We start from the raw sequence: 24,046 nt of genomic DNA, 5'->3' as shown, positions 1-24,046 counted from the left end.
TAAAATAAGTGGAAGAAAGGTTTTATTCAGTTATAAATAGATAGGTATAAATCACTTTAACCTATCTTTAATTATTTTAAGATATGTATAATTGTCTTAATTTAAGTTAATTTGGGGTTCCATATAATTTGTATGAAAAACTGTTTACACATATATCAAGATGTAAAGTTTGTGTTATTACAAATGCTACGATAATATGTTTCTTTCCCAATAAAGTGCTTATGATAAATATTTCAGGGTTATTATTCTGGCAGTGTGGGACTAGTTTACAATCAAGCAAGAGGCAAACTTAATACTGAACAATTTATTTATGTATTATTAATCAGCAGAAATGCTCAACACACTTAATCAACAACAAGACCCCAAAGAAGCAAATTTAAAAGTATCACATAACTAACTTAATTTTAAAAGTCCAAATTGATAAAGCGAGCCAACAATTAAACAAACTGTCCCCAGTCCTACAGATATAAGTGTCAATATTTTGGCTGCTAATGTTTCGTCCTTTGCTGATTCTGTGTCTCCCATACTGACAGCTTTGTTGGCCTACAAAAGAAAATAAGCATTAATTATCGTGATTGTAAGTGAAAAATAATCAACCGAATTCTGCTTTTATTGATTTTATTAACTTCAATATATTTGGTTATTTTTGCAAGTGAAGTAAAACATTTATACATTCATTATAATATAATGAAATTATTGATTCATGCACTCTCCTTCAAAACTCGATGAATGTTGCTCTAAAAGTACACAATTATATAAGTTGTACGTACATTGTGTGCAGCAGAGATAGCACAAAGACCAGTTGGCCAAAAACAGCACACACATGCAAGTATTGCTGGAATTAACCAGTTTACTGGTCTTGGTTCGTTTGTTGTCACAATAATATTATTCACTTCCTGTAAAAAATCTTACAAATTGAATAACCGTAGAAAACAAAAGTTAATTGCTTATGTCATTTCAGTGTGTTCTTCTTTTCGTTTTAAAATCTTTTCCTTTAGTTTAGTGTCTAACATAACCTTTCCCTCTTTCTTTGTCGGTTGAGAAACATACACTTAAGTTCATCTTCGCTAGCCTGTCCCCTTCCTTCACCGTATTCCTTGACTACCGTCGATGATTAAAGGTGTGTTTATAAGACGTTTTAAAAGATAATTGCTATACAAGTCTCTTTCTGTTGAAAAGAAGTAATTATATCTTAAAGGAGCATGATCTATTACCAATCCCAGTGTGTTAATCTTATCACAAATACAGAATGCAATTAAAGCAAGTTTTCTAGAAGAAAAATCGGCACTTTATATATAAAAAGAGAAAAAGATAAGATAAACGATAGAAAAACGCGAATTCCACCCAACGCGTTTTGTGAAAAATTCATACCGTATTAGCTATATCTTGTTGAGTTTGATCGAGTACAACATTTGAAACTTGTGGTACAGGTTGATACTTGTTTAAACATGAATATCCCAGTGAATGTGGCGGTTTAGAGACACTCAATACTTCAGGCAGAGTTATTGGTTTATGATGAGCCAATGTACAATAAGAAAGGACACTATTGTGACCTTTAATCTTCGAAGGAAGTGCATCAATACTTTTTTCAAGCTGATTTCCATTCATTGCTATATCTATTGGTGGAGGAGGGGTTTCAAAACTGGAGTGACATGGAAAGGCCAAATTAGCAGTTGTGCTACACAGATCATTTTCATTAGTAATTTCCTCTGTTAGTAAAGCTGTATTTTCCGTCTGTTCTGGTTTTGCTAAAAAAAAAATCAAAAGAAAAACATTTACACATTTTTATGCATAATTTCTTTCGACAAAAACATACTAATCTTTTGAAGAAGTCAACATCCTCAGTAGACAAAATAAAGGTTCTTTCCTAAGGTATCTTCATAGCAAGGCTATAATCTCCAATATACATGTATGTGCAAGTCGGTCTCAGTCTCTACAAAAATTAATCGAAACGATTTTTTTCATCCTTATCATGCGGGACCCGTATATATACGGTCTGGGCTGTTTTCCGATTTTTGGGTGCTGGCAATGTTATTTTCAGTACCCACAATTTGATTTTCTTTTGCAAGCAGAGTGAATAGAGTTTTATCAAAAATAGGGACTTGAGAGCAGAACAAGTGGACACGAGTGAAGTTGGCCACAAAAAGTTGTGATTTATTTAAGGGTAGGGCCTCTTATCACAACGGAATTGACCTATAGTCATTCATTTTACCTGGATCCTATAGAATAATAATGTCTCTCACTACGTCCACGATATTAACCCCTTATACTCACCACTTCCGGTTTTAGGTCAATATAAAACCAACAATTGCAAAAAAATCCTCATTTTTTTCACATGAGTGACCCTTCAGGACCCCTGGTCTTCCACTAACTACTTTAATGAACTCTTTTTGACTGAAATTACCATCAGAGGGTACAAGCTTTGGGAAACTGCACTTTGGACCCTGTCTTACCCCGGGTGAACTCCCATCCCGCGAATAATGACAAATTATCGCCATAAACGATCATTTTCAACGGACCCATTTTCCCGCGCATGAACACTAACCCTCCCACCACCTCCTCACCCCATCGACCCCACTTCGTGATCACCTACTTTTATCCTATATATAGCAATCAGCATCAGCACCATGATGCAACTGATTCGCATATAATTTGCATAAATTTGCAAATATCTAAATCTAGACATTTTTTCAAACAATTTTTTTTCTTTTAAGATATCTATTTTGACTGAGACCGGAAATGTCTGAATTGTCTGTATGGTAATACTTTACCTTCACTGTATTTTAGTAGACTCTCTATTTGTAATAACCTATCTAACAGTTCTCTTCTTTCCTCTTCAAGCTCATCGTGTGGGTCATTGTCAAGGTTTGGAGTGGATTTAAACCCAACACAATACTCAGACATAGTTTAACTACAAGCAGTAATAGAAAAGCATTGAAATGTGATCATTTCCAAGTAAAACCTTCTACAATTATTTAACTTGCAAAGGAAAAAAGTAAAGAAAGTAGAAATTATGCCGATAGAAATATGAAGTACACCTGTACACAAACGCACCTGAAATATATAAGCGTTTACAAACAAACATTTAGTTATTGTTCATTTATCAACTGAAAACATGACAGATGTGCTCTTAAAAATCTTTGTTAAACCCATCAATAATACTTGACTTGCAATACGAAAACAATAAAGGAACTTTCATTCATTGAAACAGCAACACGTTACTCTGTATGCAATGTTGACAAGGTCATCATGTTCCGAATAACGGAACTTGTTTCATCCGTATGACGTAACGATAAACAGTACCACATTGATAGCGAACGGGTTGCATTTTCTTATTTGATATTCCTTTATGGAAGTGTTTTTCAAGGGCATATGTGTTTATTCTTTTCACCTTAATGGTTTCATGGATGGGAAAAGCATGCATTTTCATTTCTTAGTGAAAAAAAAACCGATACTAACAATATTTATAAGTTAATACTTTTGGAAACCAACCTTATGAACACAATAAATCTCCCGTTGTAATTCGGACATGAAACATCTTCAAAACATAATGAATAACGTTTAGAATTTTCTTGATTACTCCTATATTAAGATTTACACGAGTTCTTATTTAAAAGTTTGTTTCTCTATCGTCTTATTTGTGGTTGCAAAAGAAATGTCACATGATAGGTAGTAGAAAAATCCATAACATTATAACGAGAATAGGTATGGTGTATATGTCAAAGAGACAACAAACCCACCTGGATGAAAATGTCAGCCCAAGGCCTCCAATTGGTCTTCAATGAACAACGAGCAAACCTTCATACCAAAGGGTTGGGAATCGCGGTACATCAGTAAGTCATACAATAAGGACGCAATTTATGTCATATATATTTATTTCATAAATAAAAACCAGATTTTCTAACCGGATAAAGAGGTGGTCGTGTGTCATTCTACTTCCATGGTAGAATTTCCATCAGTCAATACCACGAAGAAAACCGGACCAGGAAACAACAGAAAATATCCAGGATATTGTTCCTCAATGAAATAAACGTAATAGTTGTTGATAAACTGGTCAATATCGTGATATTGAAGACAGTGGTATTGACAGCGAATGAGATAATGACCCCGCGTGCTGCCCGGTCATTATTGCTGATTTAGTCAATAGTCAATATCACTGTCCTGTGGGCAGTCTGAATATCACGATATTGACCAGTTTATCAACAATTATTAAACGTAAAGACCCTACGAGTGAATCAATGTTAATACCAAAATATGTTATCCTTTACGATTTGACAAAAATATCGTAACTTCATCCCTTACGAATGAGCCTTATGTAGTTATTCCTAACAGGATGAAGACAAAGTGATTTGTAATGGTGAAAGTTTCAATCTACAACATGCAATTTGGCTTATCCTTTTTTATATACAAAGTTTACACCTTTCATTTGGTTTGTTTTTATTTCACGCCGTCTAGATATCGGATAGTGTCATTCCTTGATGATAAATAAAACCGTTTTGAAACACACAAAAAAAAAAAAAAAAATAAAAAAACACATTTACAAGTTCGGTCTGCATTAGCTAACTAATCTAACTTTAGATCTTCTTATATGTATATATTACATACAAACGTCTCAGAATGTGACGACTCTATTCACTACACTGCTCCATCGGATCAAATTGATACAGGGAAGATAATGTAAGCATAGAAGGGTCTGAAAAATTCCCAACGATGTTAGAACTGTCAAATTTGTTAAGTAAATTTTTGGTCGTTCCCTCCGTGCGACTCGAACTCGTACGAGTTGCTGAGTGGTCTAGGGCGCTGGACTTATTGCAGGCGGTGTGCCATAGATGTCACAGCGGTATGAGTTTGAGTCCCACGGAGGGAACGACCAAAAATTTGCTTCGCAACTTTGATAGTTCTAACATCGTTGGGATTTTTTATATCGTTATAACGCCCATTTATTCTTCAATGTTTGTTTTTTTCCTTCAGAAATTAAATTCACAAAAAAGGTAAAGTAACAACTTTTATCGTATATGTACTCACCACATCACACTTTCTACAAGTAAATATATTTCCATGTAAAATATCTTTGACGTTTAAACAATATAATGTTTACAAAGTCTTTATCAATAGTACAATATAACGAGACTTTAGAGATAAGGATAGTAATCAATATCAGAAGTATTCTTCAGAAACTGGCAGTCATCAATGTTAGAATGCGATCAATTACAGAACATTATATTTGGAATAATGGTGCAATTAACGATTACACGTCGGTGGTGTTTAAAACAAAATAGTATAATTTCTGTCTACCTATGTATAGCATAATATAAAAGATCAGAAGAAATTGATCGTATATGTTCAAGTATACCATGATTTTAGTGTTCATATTGTACGGCATTTATGTATGCTCATACATGATCTCGGACATGCAATTATTGTTTTGTCTATAGGATGCACGTGTAATTCGCAGTATTACGAACGCCTACTGCATTTACGAATTTTCTTCATGCTAGCAATTTTCATTTTTCGTTGTTTTGTTTCCTAATTGTTTCGCGTGTCGAATTATTTCAAATGGTTAATCATGTAGGTAAACTATATTTGGCGTCAATGAAGAGCTTATCATTCAGTGCGATTCATACTTCGTATTGTTTTACATAAAAATAGGACCATGTGAATTGCTAAGCAGTCTCATGAACATTTCATTACATTTTAACAATGGATACATGAACTGCTAAGCTACATTACAGTATAATAAATAGTATTACTGTCACTTTATGTTGGGGACGGTACCTACTATGCAGTCTACAAATAACAAGTACTATTAAAACATACAACTATAGTTTTAACTAAAATTCTTCATGTTTTTTCGCAATTTTAAAATTTAATTTTAAATTTAATTATTACATCGAAAATTACATATATTGTGAGGCCAACAGTCCAGAAAATAAATCTTTTTTTTTCTTTTTTTTTTTAATTTCAACAAAAATAAACGTTATCTGACATGGGCTACTTCCACTTTTATAAGTACTGGTTATCGGGTAAACGATAAAGCGAGTTTAATGAAAGTTCTATGAATGTAACGCTGATTCCGGAGTTGTGTCCGGTTTTCGACAAGTCTTTATAATGCTTACGTCAGTAACCTGTTACGTCATTGTTAGCGTTCATGAAGGGCGAACGGTTCTCAAAAATGAAATGCATGCAATTCAACATTTTCAACCTGAATAAGACGGAATGCTCTAAAGGAGAGAAGTGAGGAGAACGGGCAATATCGACTGATCAGTGTACGTCGATTCAAGCTCCAGCTGGAAAAGGGCCTTTCTGTTTATGTTTTGAAGTTCAGGAAAAAATCATTTTTACTTGTAGCCGCTTTGTATGAAATTATTTTCATAGGTTAAATCACCTTCAACATTTGCAATAATATTACTGTATAGGTGAACTATTGAACGCTAGTTTGTCAAGGGCAGCGCACAGGGGTTTTTCTATATTAAATGGGTATGTAAACTACGCAAATGAATCATCTACATATATGATAAGCTGGTGTTACTCAAAGCAACAAATGGATTTTCTATTATCGTACATACATGTATGTGGCATTTACGGCTTTATTGTACTGCTGAAATGTGACTTTTGGGACCTCACCAGTCCCCCTTCCGGGAGGCACTATGTAGTAGGTCAATTTGTGCCGAAATAAAGCTGTCAAATAGAAAATTCTAGTCCCCCTCTAGGGGCATGATGAAGAAATTTGCATAATAATTCATGGAAGTACACACATAAAATGTTTTGTAGACAGTCGGACACTTGGGAGTTGGTCGCAAGAGGCGGTATGCCAAAGTAAAAAGTGAAAGCAAGAAAACATTGATTAGATGAAGGAGCTAGGTATTGACAGACCTAGAAAAAGGAACACAGTGACTGCAAAATCAGAAATTGAACTACATGTAACCCTGGCACTTCATCCTTAAGTTAAGGGAAATACCGATACCACGTTACAAGGGTTTCCAAAACATGGTAAGTTCCTTAAGTTAACCAGTTTATATTTAGGAGAGAGAACATTACGATAGGGGATAGAAATATTTGGAATACCTTGAATTACAATTATTTACAATCAGATGCATCACGTCAGGCTAATTGTTAAATCGACTACTTTGAGCATTACACCCACAAATTTTCAGAGGGGTCAGCCTTGCGTACCGTTCGGAACAGTACAAAACCATGTTGTACTTAGCTTAGAGCGTGAGTATGTATCTCGAAATTATCACTTGAAACCTAAATTTCTATTGTATTTCATTTGCACGTGCTTCGAGTCAGTGAACGACTCATTTTATCCAGAGTCAAATAGTTATAAGCCTAACTGGCCGAGTGGTCTAGGGCCCTGGACTTCGTGCAGGCGGTGTTGCCATAAATGTCACAGCGGTACGAGTTCGAGCCCGCAGAGGAAACGCCTACCTTAGCCAATTTACTTCTCGGCGGTTTGTACCGTCTTGCCAGATCCCGTCTTTCCACTTGCAGCCGTTTTCCCTACACATTTCACATTTCATTGAATCTTTCACTAAGTACTGGTTATCGGGTAAATGATAAAGCGAGTTCAATGGAAGTTCAATTAATGTAACGCTGATTCCGGAGTTGTGTCCGGTTTTCGACAAGCCTTTATAATGCTTACGTCAGTAACCTGTTACGTCATTGTCAGCGTTCATGAATGGCGAACGGTTCTCAAAACCGTCCCTCCATCCCCCTCAACTTCCACTGATACTTTTCTGCTGTTTTCTTATATTTTTTCAGCGATATCTACAGATATTGTAGCACAGATTTAGACTCCAGAGGGATTGATGCCTACGAGCATAACATTATCCAACATGCAGATACTTTCAGTAAGGAAGTTATTTGCCTGCAGTCATTAAATCAGAAGTGCTTGTTTTGTACGATGCACGATGGGACATTCAAAGCACCATTATTTACAGATTCGAATAGCGCAACATCATCTTATGATGCAGGATTTGTCACTAAAACGCCGATATTTGCAGAATCACAAGGTGGAATATTATCTTAATGATGAATGGTACGAGATTCAATATTTACAGACTAGCAAGATGCCGTACTATCGTTTAAATAATTTAAAACCTTTTTACATAGAATCGCAAAGTGCAACTTTCCCGTTTTTTTGTGAGGTTGGATTTGTCATTCAGAACGCCAAAGTTATAAACTTATGAAGCTAAACGTCATTGTTTATTGTAGTACAGATTTTACTCTTACAGTGTAACCACAATTGCAGTAGTATTTGCCTCTGTGATGTTCATTTAATACCCGACATGGCCTATGAATGGAAAACTGTGCATGTTTGTTCTTAACGATATGTATAGAATACGATGTGACCAGCAATATTTTCTCAGAAGACCGAATTTAGAAAGCAGCAAATCCCTTTTCGAATTTTTTTTCGGATATTCAGAATGCGGTTTATACTTAGTAAGACAATTTTTGTATATTGTATTTTATTGCTATGTAAGTGAATAAAATGATATTGTTGCTGTGATGGGCGGGCGGAATCTGATAAGATGAGAGGGGTCAGGATCCTATAATTCTGCGTTGGACCATATTATTTTATACCTTTCTGTGGTACAACGAAAAGATGGGTTTAAATAAGGCTTTATCTGTTACCAGAGCGGTTTACGACTGGAATCAATCTGAATTTCTCGTACTCTGCATGACTTATTTACATGTGGCCTAACGTATGTGAGGATCGGACTCCCTGTTCACTCAGTAATGCACGGAGGAACTTCCGTTATCGCTGTTTCCAACATTTCACATTTTATTGAATCATTTATTAAAACCATACTATTTGCTCGCCTGACATTATAAATCAATATCAAAGTGTTACTCTGTGTCATACATTTCATCCCCAAATTCATAGTCGTGTCAAGGTTAAAATGTTAAATGCCACGAATGCTCAGCGGAACCCTGGGAATACTTTTGTTTACATATATTCATATACATTTAGATACATGTAGTAGTACTTTGTATATGTAATGTTTTTTTTAAACAAATTACCCTTACATAGACTAAACAAACCCTATACAGACAGCACGGAACGGACACAAGGTAATTTTATAGAATCTATGAATAAGAATATTTTTCTGCAATCTTGGATTCAAAACAAAATATTATCTCATCAATAATACTTGACTTGCAATACGTGTTTTTTTTTTCATGGAAATATCAACAAATTAGTTAAAACATATTCCAGCAATGCTAGAGGTTGACTGGCCAGCTATATTCTGTCGTGGTGCCATCCTATCCTCTAGCATCTGACACGTTCTAAGCCACCGCAAATGTGAATTAGCTAAACATGTGTTTTAAAATATTTTAAGTCTTTTATTTACATAAAAGAAGTTTAACCTACCGGAAATCGAGCGATAAAAATCCTAAATATTTGTTAAAAACCTAGAAAACATTTGTAATGACGACAGTTGCCAAAATGACTAGCAATTTTTATTGGGTCACTAATTTTACGAAATACAATAAATTTTTGGCAAAACGAACTTGAAGTTGGTAAGGGCAATTCGTTCGTTTCGCAAATTTTAAAATCCGTAATTTTATCGACCGATATTACACACGCGATAAAGAAACTATAAAACGTTTTAAATGGTAAATAGTTTACTATAATTCTGGCGATTTCAAAGAACGTCGGACCTACCGTTATGCAATATGGTGCTCGGAAGTAAGAGGTTGGGGTATGGAGGAACGGAATTCAAAATTCTTACGTGGTAGGAGTAGTTAAAACACAGCTCTGTATGTAGTAGACAAGGTCATCATATTACGAATAACAGAGATTTCTTGGTTTGAAGAACATTTGTTTTCGATTCACACGTATCGATTTTAAAATGTCAGTTAAATCCTTCCTATCATCTGTGGAGACATCCCCTCAGCACCTAATTATGAAGTTTTCATATCACAGCCCGTACATTATCCCAGGGCTTGCCGAAATTACGCGGACTTCTTATGGCTGCCAACTTCAGAAGAAATGGAGACAGAAATAGATTCCACCCGACGAAGAAAATGAAAATGTCGATGAAATCCCAAACATACCAAACAATGAGCCAAACCTGGCGTGAAACGTATGATCCCATTGACATAGACCCTTTCATCCAAAATACAGGTACAACTCACAATCTGGGACCAAATGCAAATGAGTTGGTTGAACTTATTTAAATCATTTTTCACTGATGAAATGATCCAAAACTTAGTAACTGAAACCAACAGATATGCTACACAACATGGACCTGATCAGAACTGGAGCAATACAAACCGCGATGAAATCTCAGCTTTTCTTGGTGCATCAATATGTAAAAAAGCAGTGGGATGCAACTCCCTGGCATCTATTGTTATTGTCATTCAGTCTTTTAAGTTTTTCGATATCTATAGACAAAATTAAATTGCTACTTCCCACATTTCTACACCCTTAAAAAACTTGACATAACAGATTTGTCAGTCAAAAGGAAAAGAAATAGTATCTTACCATGTAAAAAGATTAGACAATACGTCACAATAAACTTAATTGTGAATCACAACATTATATTTTTATTTTAATCCAACAGAATAAGGTCCATTCATCAAATATTTTTCTATAAACAAATGCGTCCGAGAATTAAGTCAAGGACGCTCAAGAGACGTCAGAAAATTGTGTCAGGCGGCGGGCACCTTCTAGAGTTTTGAAATTGAAGTAAACAAAATACAAAATGTTTAATTTCTGTATTTAGTGTATGCATGTATCAACAGAATAAACTATGATTTGTTCTTCACACTTTTATAACCATTCTCAAGCCTGCATGGAAAACTTAACGCACATTTACGGATATTGTCAGCAAAAAATAAAATATACCCATGCGATTATTTTAAAATAGAGACCGTTTCACAACACAAATATTCGGTACAAAATTACATCTAATTAAAATCCCATTAAAAAGTTTATATCCATCACTATTCTATTAATAAAAGATCGTGAAATCAATAAAATATTGCATTGAACTGTGTATGTTTTTTCTTACTAGTATTTACCTATTATAATCAATGTTTTATGGAAGATATTTGTCCATGTTATGGGGAAAGTATCGAGACAAAGTACCGTTTTTTTAATTCCTGTATAATGACATAATTTATATAAACCGAAAAGCTTCGAAAAGTAAATGACATAATAAAATTATGGCCAAAAACGCATCTGGTCCTTGACTACGCTAAAATAATCAAAAACGTCACTAAAAAATACGATCTGCGGGAATGCAGGATAACCGTGAGGTCGCCGTTGCGGGGCAGAAGAAAACGTCAAAAAAAAAAAAAAAATACAATGCGTGGCAAAGTGTTCATCATTACGATGTCATTTCTTCGTTTATATTGTTAAGTATACCACAAACCACTGTATTGAAGACGAGACTTTTCAACACAATTGATGATAGTTGCAATTGTTGACAGACCATTCCTAAATCTATAAGACCATTCCCGAGCCAAAATGGGACAATTTCTTAACATATTGTGACCATTCCTAGTCTGGTACACAACAGTAGTATTGTAATGACTTTGAATGGCTCAAGTGTTGGTTCGATTTCGGGTTCGATCAGGGATGTATATATGGTCCCGCGCATACATAGTTTTCACCACGAGTCACAATTGAATATGGTTTGTTATCCAATCAAGTTGAATAATTGGTACAGGCTCCTCGCGTCTAAATGCTATTCATACACGGTTCAAGTTTTCGTATAAAATGTTGATCGAAAACGGTCAATACCATGAATAAATCGGGTTATCTTTCATTCAGTTGAAAGATATTGGCACAATGAAATGAAAATGAAATAATATATACTTTTTTTGGTGAAATGTTGATTGAAATCGACAAAACAAAACTCCAGGAATTTTGTGGTACCATTAATGCAGATCGATATTTGAATATTTTTAAGAATTCTTAAAAGTACCATCAATCAATCGATTTTAACAATAACAAGAATGAATGTTGTGACAAAAACCTTTCATGATCAGAATTCTACAAACGCATGTTTACAAAATAGTCTTGCACATTCAACCAGAAAATGACTCGTGAGAAATTAAAGATTTCTGCTGACCAAAGATTACTAGAACTTCTACAAAAACTTACATACATGTATTGCCCACCAGAAACTTTGTATGACGAACTTATCACAAAGCGGAATCGGGTATTCAGTCTGCACTGGATTTATATCAAGTTCAAGAAAAACTGACATCGCTTCAATATTTGTTATGAAAATTAGAAAAATAATGATTTTTTTTATCAATTGAATGCAAAATTCCATCAATATCCATGACTTGGCTCAATATCTTCTACTTCACCTCAATAAAAAGTATATAATTGCAGTTTTATGCCGTTTTTACCGTTTCCCATCAGCATTTGATACAAAAAAAAAAACGGAAGCGTGTGATAGAGGCTCATTGTACACGCAAGCGAGTATGAGGAGCCTGTACTTAAGTAATTTTGAAATTTTTAAATTTCAAAATATATATTGATAAAATGAATATCATTTCAAAATAACAAACCATATATTCATGTCGATGTGTTCATCCATCGACCTTTTAAAAAATACAGAAATTTTATTACTTACAAAAAAGGAGGTTATCAGTCGAAGCGTAATACAACCGATGGGAAATGCACCGCAAATATGGCATCACCAGGGAACAACTACAATTTCTTACAAGCTTTGGTTTTCTCTGCCCCAATGATGAGAGAAGTACTCGGAGTATCTGAATCTACAGTTCTGAGAAGAATACAGTAAGTTTGTTTGAATTTAACTTTAAATATGCGAGAATGAATTTATTATATTTACATTAATTGGGCAATTGTAATCTGTAATCATAGTCGATTGCAAAGTTTTCTTACCTTATTCTTAGTTTCTTATTTGTTTGGTTAATTATATAGATGTTAAGGTACATATGCATAAATAATCGATAATGAAGTGAGAATATCTAATTCGAAATGGCGGTTTCAAATGACCGGAAGTTATGATGCCGTATTGGCCCTGGTTTGATGCATATTGGCCCTCTTTTGTCGTATTGGCACCGTATAGATGCCCGGTTTGAATTAATATCAATAGGTCAGTGTTTGACATATTTTAACGTATATTGGGTAGTTGGTTAATAAGTATAAATAAAGTAAATATTCATGATGTCACAAGGACCGTCCCTTTTGGGGAGAACAATCAATGACCACAGACACTGGAATTGAATAATCTTTTTTTTTCAATTTAACAATTTGATATTTCAGATTGAAAGATATTTCATTTTTGCACTTCAGAATATGCCAGTTCTTTATTTTGCTTTTCATTTTTTTTTCACGGCACTTTTAGTAAACAGTGTTGGCGGTTACATGTTCACATTGTATGTAAACAAGCCATGGAAATGGCCTGAAAATGCCGCATCATCCTATGTGTTGAAAGTTGCAAAGTTGTAAAAGACAACTTTGCTTATTAACCATAGAGTAATACATTGGAAGCAATGTTTTTTAATGAATATATTCCTTTAAGTAATCACTACAGAAGTTCTCTCTGTCTGGTATTTAGCCTTAAACATATTATATCCTTATGATTTCTATGTTTCTAGAAAAAAACAAAGGACGCTTACCCTACCGGTGCACCAGATCCATGCTCCCAGTTTTTAGTGTCCGAAATTGTGGTCTAGGGCACTGGATTTTATGCAGGCGGTGTTGCCATAGATGTCACAGCGGTACAAGTTCGAGTCCCACGGAGGGAACGACTAAAAATTTGCATCGCAAATTTGACAGTTCTAACATCGTTGGGAATTTTGTAGACCCTTCTATAAGTTTACGTTATCTTCCCTGTATCAATTTGATCCGATGGAGCAGTGTAGCGAATAGAGTCGTCACATTCTGAGACGTTTGTATTTATATAGGCAAATTCGAAATTTGGACATGCTCCATTTTCAACTCCCTAAAAAGCCTGTCAATTACTCTATGTATGTAGTGTATGATGTGCAAAGAATTTACATCTATAATGTCTATGTTTTTACATTAGTCCTAGTTAGTAAACAGTTCTTTAGCAAAGGAGAATAAAACTGCATAATGGAAAATTTTCCTACTTACACTCATGTACTCAACAGAAAACATTCGAAATTCTTATGAAACAAAACTACCGGTATATAAAGCGCATTAAGGCTAAATCCATCGGTACTGACTCACAATTAACACTTCAAAATCAATATTTCGACTAAATCTTGTATCAAACAATTTTATCTAATCCTAAATAGTCACATACATTTGTAGCCTGCAAAATGTTTCCTTGGACAAAAACTGTATACTTGTTTTGCAGTAGTATAAAATATATCAAGAGGCACTGCCAGTATCATTTGGTTTCAGAACCAACATAACGTGTAGGTTGGAATTCATACCCCAAGCCAAGTCAGAAAAAAAGCTTGCCAGACAACCTCTAGCACTACTGGAGTAATGAATAGACCACCCGTTTATGCCTAAAAATGTTTCCGGTCACCCTACTGACCCTTTTTCAGACCCCTACTCATATTTTTTTATTTGAAATTTTGAAGAAAAAAAAATAATGTAAAAATTCTGCCGATTGTCTTTCAGAAAAAAAGAAGAACTTTGAAAACACACATGCCATGAGTTAGCTGATGGTCGTGGATAATCCCTTTTTGGAATTCGGCACTTGTTTTTACCGCCTGCGTCAAAACGAAAAATTACTCATGCGCCGAATCCTAAAAGGGATTAGGCTGTGGACTAAGTCTATTACATGTTTAGTCTTTGCATAATTGTTTTTCATTGTATCTTTATGACTTATTTCATTTCAAAAATATGAAATAAGAATAAAAATCCCTACCTACCGACCCTACAAAATTTTAGAATAGTGCTCGGAAACATTACATTATTTTTTCGGCCTTGGAAATTTCTCATCATCAATTGATTGGCATGCACCAATATCTGTCTTACGTGCACTGGAAAGTGTTGATTCTATCCCAAAAGTATTTTGCTGGGTTTAATATTCAACAAATGCTGCTGTAGGCTATACAACGCTGTATATAGCGTGCATATTACAAATTGAATCACTAGGTCACCGATCGACATTAAATCACGTGATGATGCATTAATTTTAATGAATTCAATCGTCCCTTTTTTCAACTTACATGTCAATATAACTCTACACAATCAAAATAAAATCAAATAAATCTTAAGGCAAGAATAACACAGAACGCAAAATAATTGATAATAATATTTTGCCGAAAATTATATATATACATTAATAGTTGTAATCGTATTCAATTTCATTATGTAAAAAGTTAACATTTCAAACAAATTAATAGTCCTAAAGCACAAAGCAAAAGGCCACCATAAAGTGGGCAAGGAAATACTAAATTATTCAACATACCTATAATTATAAAGCCCATCGCACCTGCTCCTGTAGACTAATAAGGGTCCACAGGTAATCCAAGGAGCTATGATCTAGCCCAAGAAGCTTTCTTGATAAAGGTCTTCTAAAAAATGAAAGAAAAACACCACATAGTACCTTGTTCTATTCATAAAAAGAACCACAAAATAAATATACAAAAATAGCATAATAAATGAAATCTATCTCAAATAGTTAACAACTCCTATAAAAAATTTCTAAAAATTGACTCCTCAAATACTTAAATGAACTCTATCCTTAGCAAAAAAAGAAATTCTAGGAATCAAACCTGGCTGCTGCACAAAAGGCTTAAACGAAGTAACAAGTAAAAATTTAAATTTCTTGCACAAATCTAATAAACGATTATTTACTCTTATAATTAATACCTTTAGAAGTGTCAAAATCTGATAAACGAGGTCAAATAGTCGAAATTATAACCTTACAATTCTGCGCATCTCTCATTAAAGTAAATGAATTAAAATAATACCGTACAATCAAATCAAGAGTAAGACCACTACCAATATCCTCAGTGCCTACATGCAAGATCAGATGACTGAAGGTATTAATATGTGATTTATTGACCTTAATAAATTAGTGTACGGAAAAAAATTAGCGCCAGGAATAGTAATAATCTCCAACATGTGAATGCCACTTAAATGTCTACTGACAGAATCAGAAATTAACAGCACTTGCTTCTTATTCTCGGCTAAAATTAAAGAAGTAATGAACTAGCCGTATCTCTAGAAACAGATAGTTTGTCCTTAATACTAAACTCTAAATAGATCTTATAGGCATCACTCTGCCAATCCCCATGTAGTTGAATCAATTCAGATGGTACTAGAGAATGAAAGGTCCACGAAAATTTAGAATTAAAAATGTTTGATTATCAAAAAATTACCAATTAAATGAATGAACGTGGTCACATGACAACCAATTTCCTCGAATACACAATGATCAACATTCACGGGTTTAACCATACCCGGGATCTGCGTAAACGCTTTGATGCTTTACACCGTCCGCGAGAGACCCCAAACGATAGCAAAGTACGTTAAGAAACACCTCAGTCCGTCATGTATTATACATATAAGTACAAACCGGGTCTATCAGTATTGAATATAATATGTAAGAACGAAAACGAAAATTAAACCAAGTGTAGGAACAGTCAGCTGATTGTCAGCGTCACTCATATAGCGCAGATGATAGGTTAACACTGTGTTACGGACGATTTTTGGGGATTTTAGTGGTTTATGTCCACAAAGACAGTCGAATTATCTCAAAGAAGCAACGGTGTTCTAGCTTTATAATGCAAGAAATGAAGGACGTAACGGATATACGGAAAGTGCTATCATTTTCAACTTTATTGTTATAGTGTTATTTAAATAAAACCAGTCCAGTATTTGTTCCATTTTACATGAATAGATAATGCAACGTTCACTACAGCAAAAGTTAACGCTTATATATATACATGTATAATTTAAGAAATGTATAGACAAATTTTAATAGATCTTTAATTTGTAACACATTTGTATAGCATACATGTCGTGGTACTGGTGTTGATTAAGCTGTATCTTTGGCTATTTAAAGAGTAATTGCAGAAAACATCGGCAAGTTTTAATTGGTTTTGGTTTCCCACCTTTTTGATGAAGTTAACAAAAAGTTTATATTTGTGTTATCTCTCTTTCTCCGTATTTTCTAATTTAAGTAGTCCATGACTAGACAGAAATTATACCGAATTATAAGGAGCTTAAATTTTGTTATATTATGTTGATTTTGAGATTCTTTTGTTGTACAGATATTTGTTTTTAAAACCTAGTCTCATTACTGATAATTAAATTTTATTATCATCCTAATCATCCAAGAGAATTATTATGTCTTTATGATTTTTTTTTTTTTTTTTTTTTTATTGTAAAAAATTATCCTGCATCACCAACGCTGAAAGAAGGTTTAGTATTTGCTCGGTTCCGTCCGTCCACCACACGTAAAGGTATACGTATGTATTCTGTAACTCAAAAGATATAAAACAAATATTATTTAATACGTATTTTATACGTAGAGGTATACGTATGTAATCTGTAACTCAAAAGATATAAAACAAATATTATTTAAACTATGCGCAGTGTTTATATATGTTACAGTAAATAAACGTAATAGGGATTGTAAGTCTCGTTCTAGTTTCAGTTTTCCTTCCGGATGTAGAAAGTATTGAAATCCGAAGGCCGGTCTCCATTTTATTGTTCACTTCCGATAAATGAAAACACTGTATCACTATGCAAAATCTTCTATTTCTATCTTTTTCTTAACATTTTTATTCAGTAGAACTAGACATTTGTCATTTTTATCAGTATTTTTTCAAAAAAATATATTTTGCTTTTAACATTGAACTCAATGCTATGTTAATGACGAATCTCTATGCATTTGTATGGGAGATAAGGACCCATTCTCATGAAATCACGGAGTCACGTGACGAGACTTACATACCCTATTAGAAATTACACGTAAATACTAAAATAGTTATCACGAGAAATTCCTAACTGGTGTAGTAAATACATGTATTTTTCTGATTTTCCTTAGTTATTACGAGTAATTAATATATTAATCCGACATTGTTTCGCTTATTTACTAAGATTAATAAATGCTTGGTTTCATTAAAAATTAAATATTTAAGTGATAAACAGTTTAGCTGGTGACGTTTTTCAATTAAATGATATAATAAATGTAGATCACCTATACTAGCAGTTAACCCCGCATTTGTGGAAATTTTGAAACATTGCTTACTGACGAATTGTATATGCAGTTTAACGAGAAACCAGACAGAAACCGAACATGAAGACGTTAACAAAAATTGACGATACCTTCAAAAAGTCAGGACAAGCGCGTCACAATAAATTATTAAAGCAACCAGAATAAATGGTTCCAAAAACGTCATTCACTGAAGAACAATGGGTGGCCTTAAACCGACAATTTTCGTCCCGATGGGGTTGTTGTCGCTCTTACATATTCACCATATCCATTCTTGTTATATTTTCGTTCTGACCGCTGTCGATTCTAACACTGAACAGCACAGAATCAGTACAACAAACGGACTTCTTTTGTCAACATTCACCATAAATAGGTTTACAGTCTTCCATTGACTATTAGAAGATAATGTTAATGAAAACAGTGAAATTTGTGTTCGCGAGTCAGACTAGACTACAATCCTTCGGAAATAGACAATGCTTTATAAAATGCAGTGCAGGTTGTTCGCATAAAACTTGTAAAATGTGTAAGGGCTAAATTATATGTTTTATGCAATGCAAGGGGTCACAATAGTAACACTTGCCATAATCAGTAGCATTTACCCTATGTTATTAATTTACTTTATAATTTACAATAGCATTAAAGGTACCAGTATCGTATTGCATATTTCTGAGCGGGTGTACGTCAAAACATGGATGCCATAAAAATATAGTGCATTTTCTTTTTGCCTCTCTACGAACTAATGTTTTGTCAAAAGACAAGAACAATGACTTAAAAAATAGAGCAAACATCACACTGTAAGATGAAGAACTTTTTTAAAAGAAAATCTAACATAATATCATAAAAATGTTCCACTGAAAAGGTTGGTTAGGTGAGTGCAAAACGAAAGTGAAAGTAGGGAAAATGGCTATTTATAGTTCAAGACTACTTTTCTGTCCAATCTTCGTGGACTCACCCTATTTTCTTTGCAGGAAATTATTTTTTCACATGTCCTTAGAAATGCTACATAAGTGAAAGTTTTATTGAATCAATTTACATATTTTTTAAAAAATCCTAAAAATATGCACTTCACTATAGAAGTCTATGGGAAAATTAATACGATACTGAGACCTAAAGCCTATGACTTGTGGCAACATCCCTTCAGCACCTGCGTATTGAGTTCAAATGCTATGCCAGAGACTTCCGTAACTACGCAGACTCTTTTTGTACCCCGCTGGATTTTTCACAATTATTCTTCTGGAACAGGGTTATTTTTCTACAAGATTGAAGTCATCACTACAGAATCTTATTGTTGTCATCATGAACTACTTGATCATTACGGTGTATCCATCTGCACCATATGAGAACCGATTCGTTCAAGTTGTCTTAGTTTTCCTTTCCTCTCTCGTCTACCCTGGACTTGACTTTTTATGAGCAACTCGGCGAGTGTTTCTAGAAAATCAGAGGACTCTTACCATACCGATGCACCTGATCCATGCTCCAAGTTGTTAGTGGAGTCCGAGTTGCTCATTTAATTTTGTTTCTTTGTACGTATTATTTTGGTTATTTTATTATTTTCGTTGTGTGTATCTGTTTTCCCTGTCTTTCTTTGTCCATAGGTTGTGCTCTCTTGATTGCCGCCAGAATCGTGGTGTCCTCGAATACTCTTGAACACGAAGAAATATTTGAAATTGCATTTATTTTATTTTCAGGTATGTCAATAAAATATTTTTTCAGTTAGTAAATTAACGTAAAATGCATGCCGTATTTACTTGTAATTACTTGTTACACTTAAGAATTACAACAGCTCTCCTAGACACACAAAGAATTACACATAATTACTAAAATGTTTAGTAATTACACGTAATAACTGATTATGCCTGTCTACTGTAACATACGTGTATACACACTGACAATGTGAAATTTCCGTAATTGAGAAATTTAAAAAATGTTTTTTCCGTATATTTTTAGATACACAGACCTATATCACATATCATCAAACCTTTACCGCATACCTTAAGACCTATATCACATATAACATATCTTCAGACCTATGCCACATATAACATACCTTCAGACCTACGCCACATATAACATATCTTCAGACCTATGCCACATATGTAACATACCTTCAGACCTATGCACATATAACATATCATCAGACCTATGCCACATATAATGTATCATCAGACCTATATCACATATTTGCAGACCTATATCATATATTAAGATTAAAATATACCTTTTTGAATATGCATTATAAACGTTTGTTTAAACTCTATTATAACTCATACCAATTTAATAAATATTTTTTCCGTACATTTTTAGATCCACAGACCTATATCACATATCATCAAACCTATACCGTATACCTTCAGACCTATGCCACATAGAACATATCTTCAGACCTATGTCACTCATAACATATCTTCAGATCTATGCCACATACAACATACCTTCAGACCTATGCCACACGTAACATATTTTCAGACTTAAACCACATATAACATACCTTCAGACCTTAGCCACATATAACATACCTTCAAACCTATGCCACATATGTAACATACCTTCAGACCTGTGCCACTTATAACATATCTTCAGACCTAAGCGACATATGTAACATAATGCAGACCTACGTCACATATAACATATCTTCAGACCTATATCATATATTAAGATTAAAATATACCTTTTTGAATATGCATGATAAGCGTTTGTTTAAACTCTATCATATCACATACCTTATATCACGCCTCTAGACCTATATCACCCCTAGACCTACATGTCGCATTACTTATATCACACCTCTAGACCTATATCGCATACCCTATATCACACCTCTAGACCTATATTGCATACCCTAGATCACACTCTAGACCTATATCATCTCTAGACCTACATATCGCATACTCTATATCACACCTCAGACCTATTTCGCACACCCTACATCACACCTCTAAACTTATATCACATACCCTATATCACACACTTCATGGACCATACTTGAAGTATATTTGAAATATATGATATAATGAACATGACATGTCAAAAATGTATCATATAATGTATCAACCCTCGACTTTTATCACCACGCGGCGCCGGTGGCCATTGGGTTGATACAGCAGGTGAAACAGATTTTGACATGTAATTTTCAGTATATATTCCCTTTTGTCACTTATTTCACATATTATCCTCAGACCCATATCGCATGCCTTAAACTTATACAGTATACTGTATTTCATTAATAACTCCATTTTTTAAATATATGTCAAAACATGAAGCACATAAGATACTTGTAATATTTAGTAAATAAATGTGTGTAATATTTCTATAGAATTTATGGTTTGTATTTTAACATCGTGAATAAAATCACACACGAAAGAGCGGGCAGTAACATTATAAAAAAAAAAACGAACTACAGACTATATTCTTGTAATATTTTAAAGGTGATAGACTTTATCTTAAAATATGCGTAACCAAATTTATCAAAATCAATTGCGTTTTGATTAATAAACGAGTTACAAAAATAATAAAACACTCTACATACTAGACTAATTTTGCTTTTACTTAAATGATTTTCATCAATAGTAATTCAAATTAAGCCTAAACCCAATGTTTAGAATACTGGTATATTATTTAATGTTATTACACACTCGTAACTAAATAAGTGAGCTATTCAATACTTCTCGAACTCTGATTGGTCGAAAACTAGATTATAATCTGAATGTCTTTTATTTATAGATGTAGAATTCTATTATAGGATGAGTGTTTTCGTTGTTGTTCTCTTTTATATCGTCTGGTTTTTCTTGATTAATTAGATACGATACCTTTCTCAAATTCAATTTATTACAATTATTTTAGTGCCAACAGCTGATTTTAATCGAGGTACTTGTATTTTTTTTTTATCTTAAAATCTATTATGAGTGCAATAGCACATAGTATATTTTAGATATACATATTACCAGAGCTCGCTGTATGATGCAGGATTTCCCTGTGACGTACCGGAATTCAGAATAGTTTGAAGGTCATGTATAAAGAATCACGAAATCCAAAACACAAATTTGTATACACTGAGTTACTTAGAGGTACTTAGCATTGGGTTTCCCAATGATACATGAATCGCTTTCTTATCATATGAATACCATTTGTTTCTATTTTTCATACGTTTATTTTGTATGCAGTTGGTCAAGTATACATGCATTGTTTCATGTTTTTGAATGTGTCATGATTTACTTTAAAAATGTAATACCTAGATCGCATAAAATGACTTATAATACAGAAAAAAAGAAAGAAAGAAAAAAATGCATTTTAAATCCTCGTGCAATTTATTAATTTGGGGTTCATAATCTATTCCCGATCTTTAAAAAAGATACACACTTGGTATCACATATTTTGTATTTTGTTTGCTCTGTGACAATCAATACGTTTAACATTTAAATACTTGTTAGATATTGGATTGATATGAGATTAAGTGTTATCTCAAATCATCGTTTTACTATTAATGATACGTTAAGATGTGACTAGTTTGTTTTTATGGAAGTTGATTCCGATTGTATTATTATTTTTGAAAAGATAGTGATTAAACTGTTTAGCATTATGATAAAATAATGTGTTATGTACAACTGAAAAAAGTAACTCTTTGTTAAACTACATTGATAGTATCTATAAATTTGTTCGAATCAATGTGATGTTAAAACTTCGTGTTCCCTTCATACTTACCTCCCCTTTCAGCCTTAGTTTTAACAAAAATCATTTTAAAAAAGTTGTCCGAGTAGAAGTGATATGTTGTTCATTGTCGGGTTACCTTTAACATTTGGTAATATACTAAACACCAGATAGGTTGACCAAAACCTACAACCCAAGTAAGAAAACACTGCCTATTTTTAACCATTACAAATTGTTCGCTTAACTGAATTCAATGGTTTCAATTAAGTGCTTAGTTAATTGGGTGAAGGTTTCATGAAGAATCAACACGTATTTTAAAACTTTAATGTTACAGTGTAATCTAGGGCGCATATAATCAAGATCTTCAAAACAGAATGAACATAGGCAAAATGTTGACAACATACATCCAAATTTGACGTTTTTCAAATGCCTATCAAACGTATGTCTAACATATGATGCACAAGCATATGTTAAACGCATATCAGGTGCTATATAGTTAAGGCGTCCGACGTACGACATATGCTTACCGTATGTCTGACATGCTAACTTTTTTTGTTTTCTGACGTATGATTGACGTACATTGGACATGCGTACAAATTTTGCCCATTTAAACTTTTTTTTATTTGATTGATTGTCTTTTTTTTTTTTTTATAGCAATAAGGTATTTTCATTTGTATCAAGAGAGTCCATATTTCTGGAATATTATAAATAAGTGTTGAATAATAGATAAAAATAAGTCTTTTCTATTCATCATTTTTGTTTAAAATTAAACACAGTTATATATAGATCACAGAAAGTTTGCTTTATATGTTTATATTGCTTTATATTGATTTGTATAACATAAATAAATAATGTGTATTAACATTGTAAATGATTCAAAACCTTTGATGGGAATATAATTCAAATACCATACTTCAGAGGATGATCACACTTTACAACGACCTCGTGCAGGTCCGGGTGTCAAAAGAATAGGCCTGCAGCAGCGCTAAGCTTGTCGTAAAAGGCGACTAAATAGTGCTCAGAACCCTAGCCGGGGCTAGGGCGCTCTGCCCACAGAGCAACTGGGTTGTGTGCCCCAGGTGGTGGAATGGGTTACCCCTGGCGTCGACCCCATAATCCTTGTGTCCCATCCCATTTTTCATTTCATCATCATTTCATATTCATTTTATCATTCACTTCATGTTCATCGCCTGAATATAGCTGAAATATTGCTGCTCGGGCGTTAATTGTTTGTTTGTTTGTTGGTGTTTAACGTCCGA

The 24,046-nt window shown here is 33.7% G+C and overlaps 1 protein-coding gene and 1 long non-coding RNA gene across 4 annotated transcripts; one reads left to right on the top strand and one right to left on the bottom strand.

The window, feature by feature from the left end:
* Positions 1-307: 307 nt before the first annotated feature.
* On the bottom strand, positions 308-19,784 carry LOC148627373 (uncharacterized). 3 transcript variants are annotated; one of them, XM_088571936.1, is made up of 5 exons: positions 15,387-19,770; positions 2,772-2,911; positions 1,372-1,748; positions 771-896; positions 308-543 (listed from the first exon to the last, which is right to left on the bottom strand). In XM_088571936.1, exons 2-5 carry the CDS (start codon positions 2,902-2,904, stop codon positions 394-396), a joined length of 786 nt encoding a protein of 261 aa, XP_088428062.1. In that variant the 5' UTR covers positions 2,905-2,911; positions 15,387-19,770; the 3' UTR covers positions 308-393. The 3 variants fall into 3 exon arrangements, with proteins under 3 accessions (XP_088428062.1, XP_088428072.1, XP_088428080.1); XM_088571946.1 differs by lacking the exon at positions 15,387-19,770 and adding an exon at positions 5,026-5,098; XM_088571954.1 differs by lacking the exon at positions 771-896 and having other exon boundaries at positions 15,387-19,784.
* LOC148627374 (uncharacterized) lies at positions 6,132-8,509 on the top strand. The gene is made up of 2 exons (XR_015920607.1): positions 6,132-6,266; positions 6,776-8,509. It is a non-coding gene; the product is annotated as an uncharacterized LOC148627374 (long non-coding RNA).
* Positions 19,785-24,046: the final 4,262 nt, after the last annotated feature.

The sequence above is a fragment of the Perna viridis genome, chromosome 1 (genome assembly GCF_037379345.1).
Source record: "Perna viridis isolate PV_CMFRI_1.1 ecotype Kerala chromosome 1, ASM3737934v1, whole genome shotgun sequence".
In the NCBI taxonomy this organism is placed as follows: domain Eukaryota; kingdom Metazoa; phylum Mollusca; class Bivalvia; order Mytilida; family Mytilidae; genus Perna; species Perna viridis.
Note: the sequence above shows the minus strand (reverse complement) of the source record. Positions and strands in the feature narration are given on the sequence as shown.

Excerpts from the sequence above, each read along its gene's own strand:
- LOC148627373 (XM_088571936.1), bottom strand. The coding sequence starts at position 2,904 with ATGTCTGAGTATTGTGTTGGGTTTAAATCCACTCCAAACCTTGACAAT. Across the intron at positions 897-1,371 it reads AACAAGATATAGCTAATACG|GAAGTGAATAATATTATTGT; the intron begins GTATGAATTTTT and ends GATTTTTTACAG. Across the intron at positions 544-770 it reads CTATCTCTGCTGCACACAAT|GCCAACAAAGCTGTCAGTAT; the intron begins GTACGTACAACT and ends TTTCTTTTGTAG.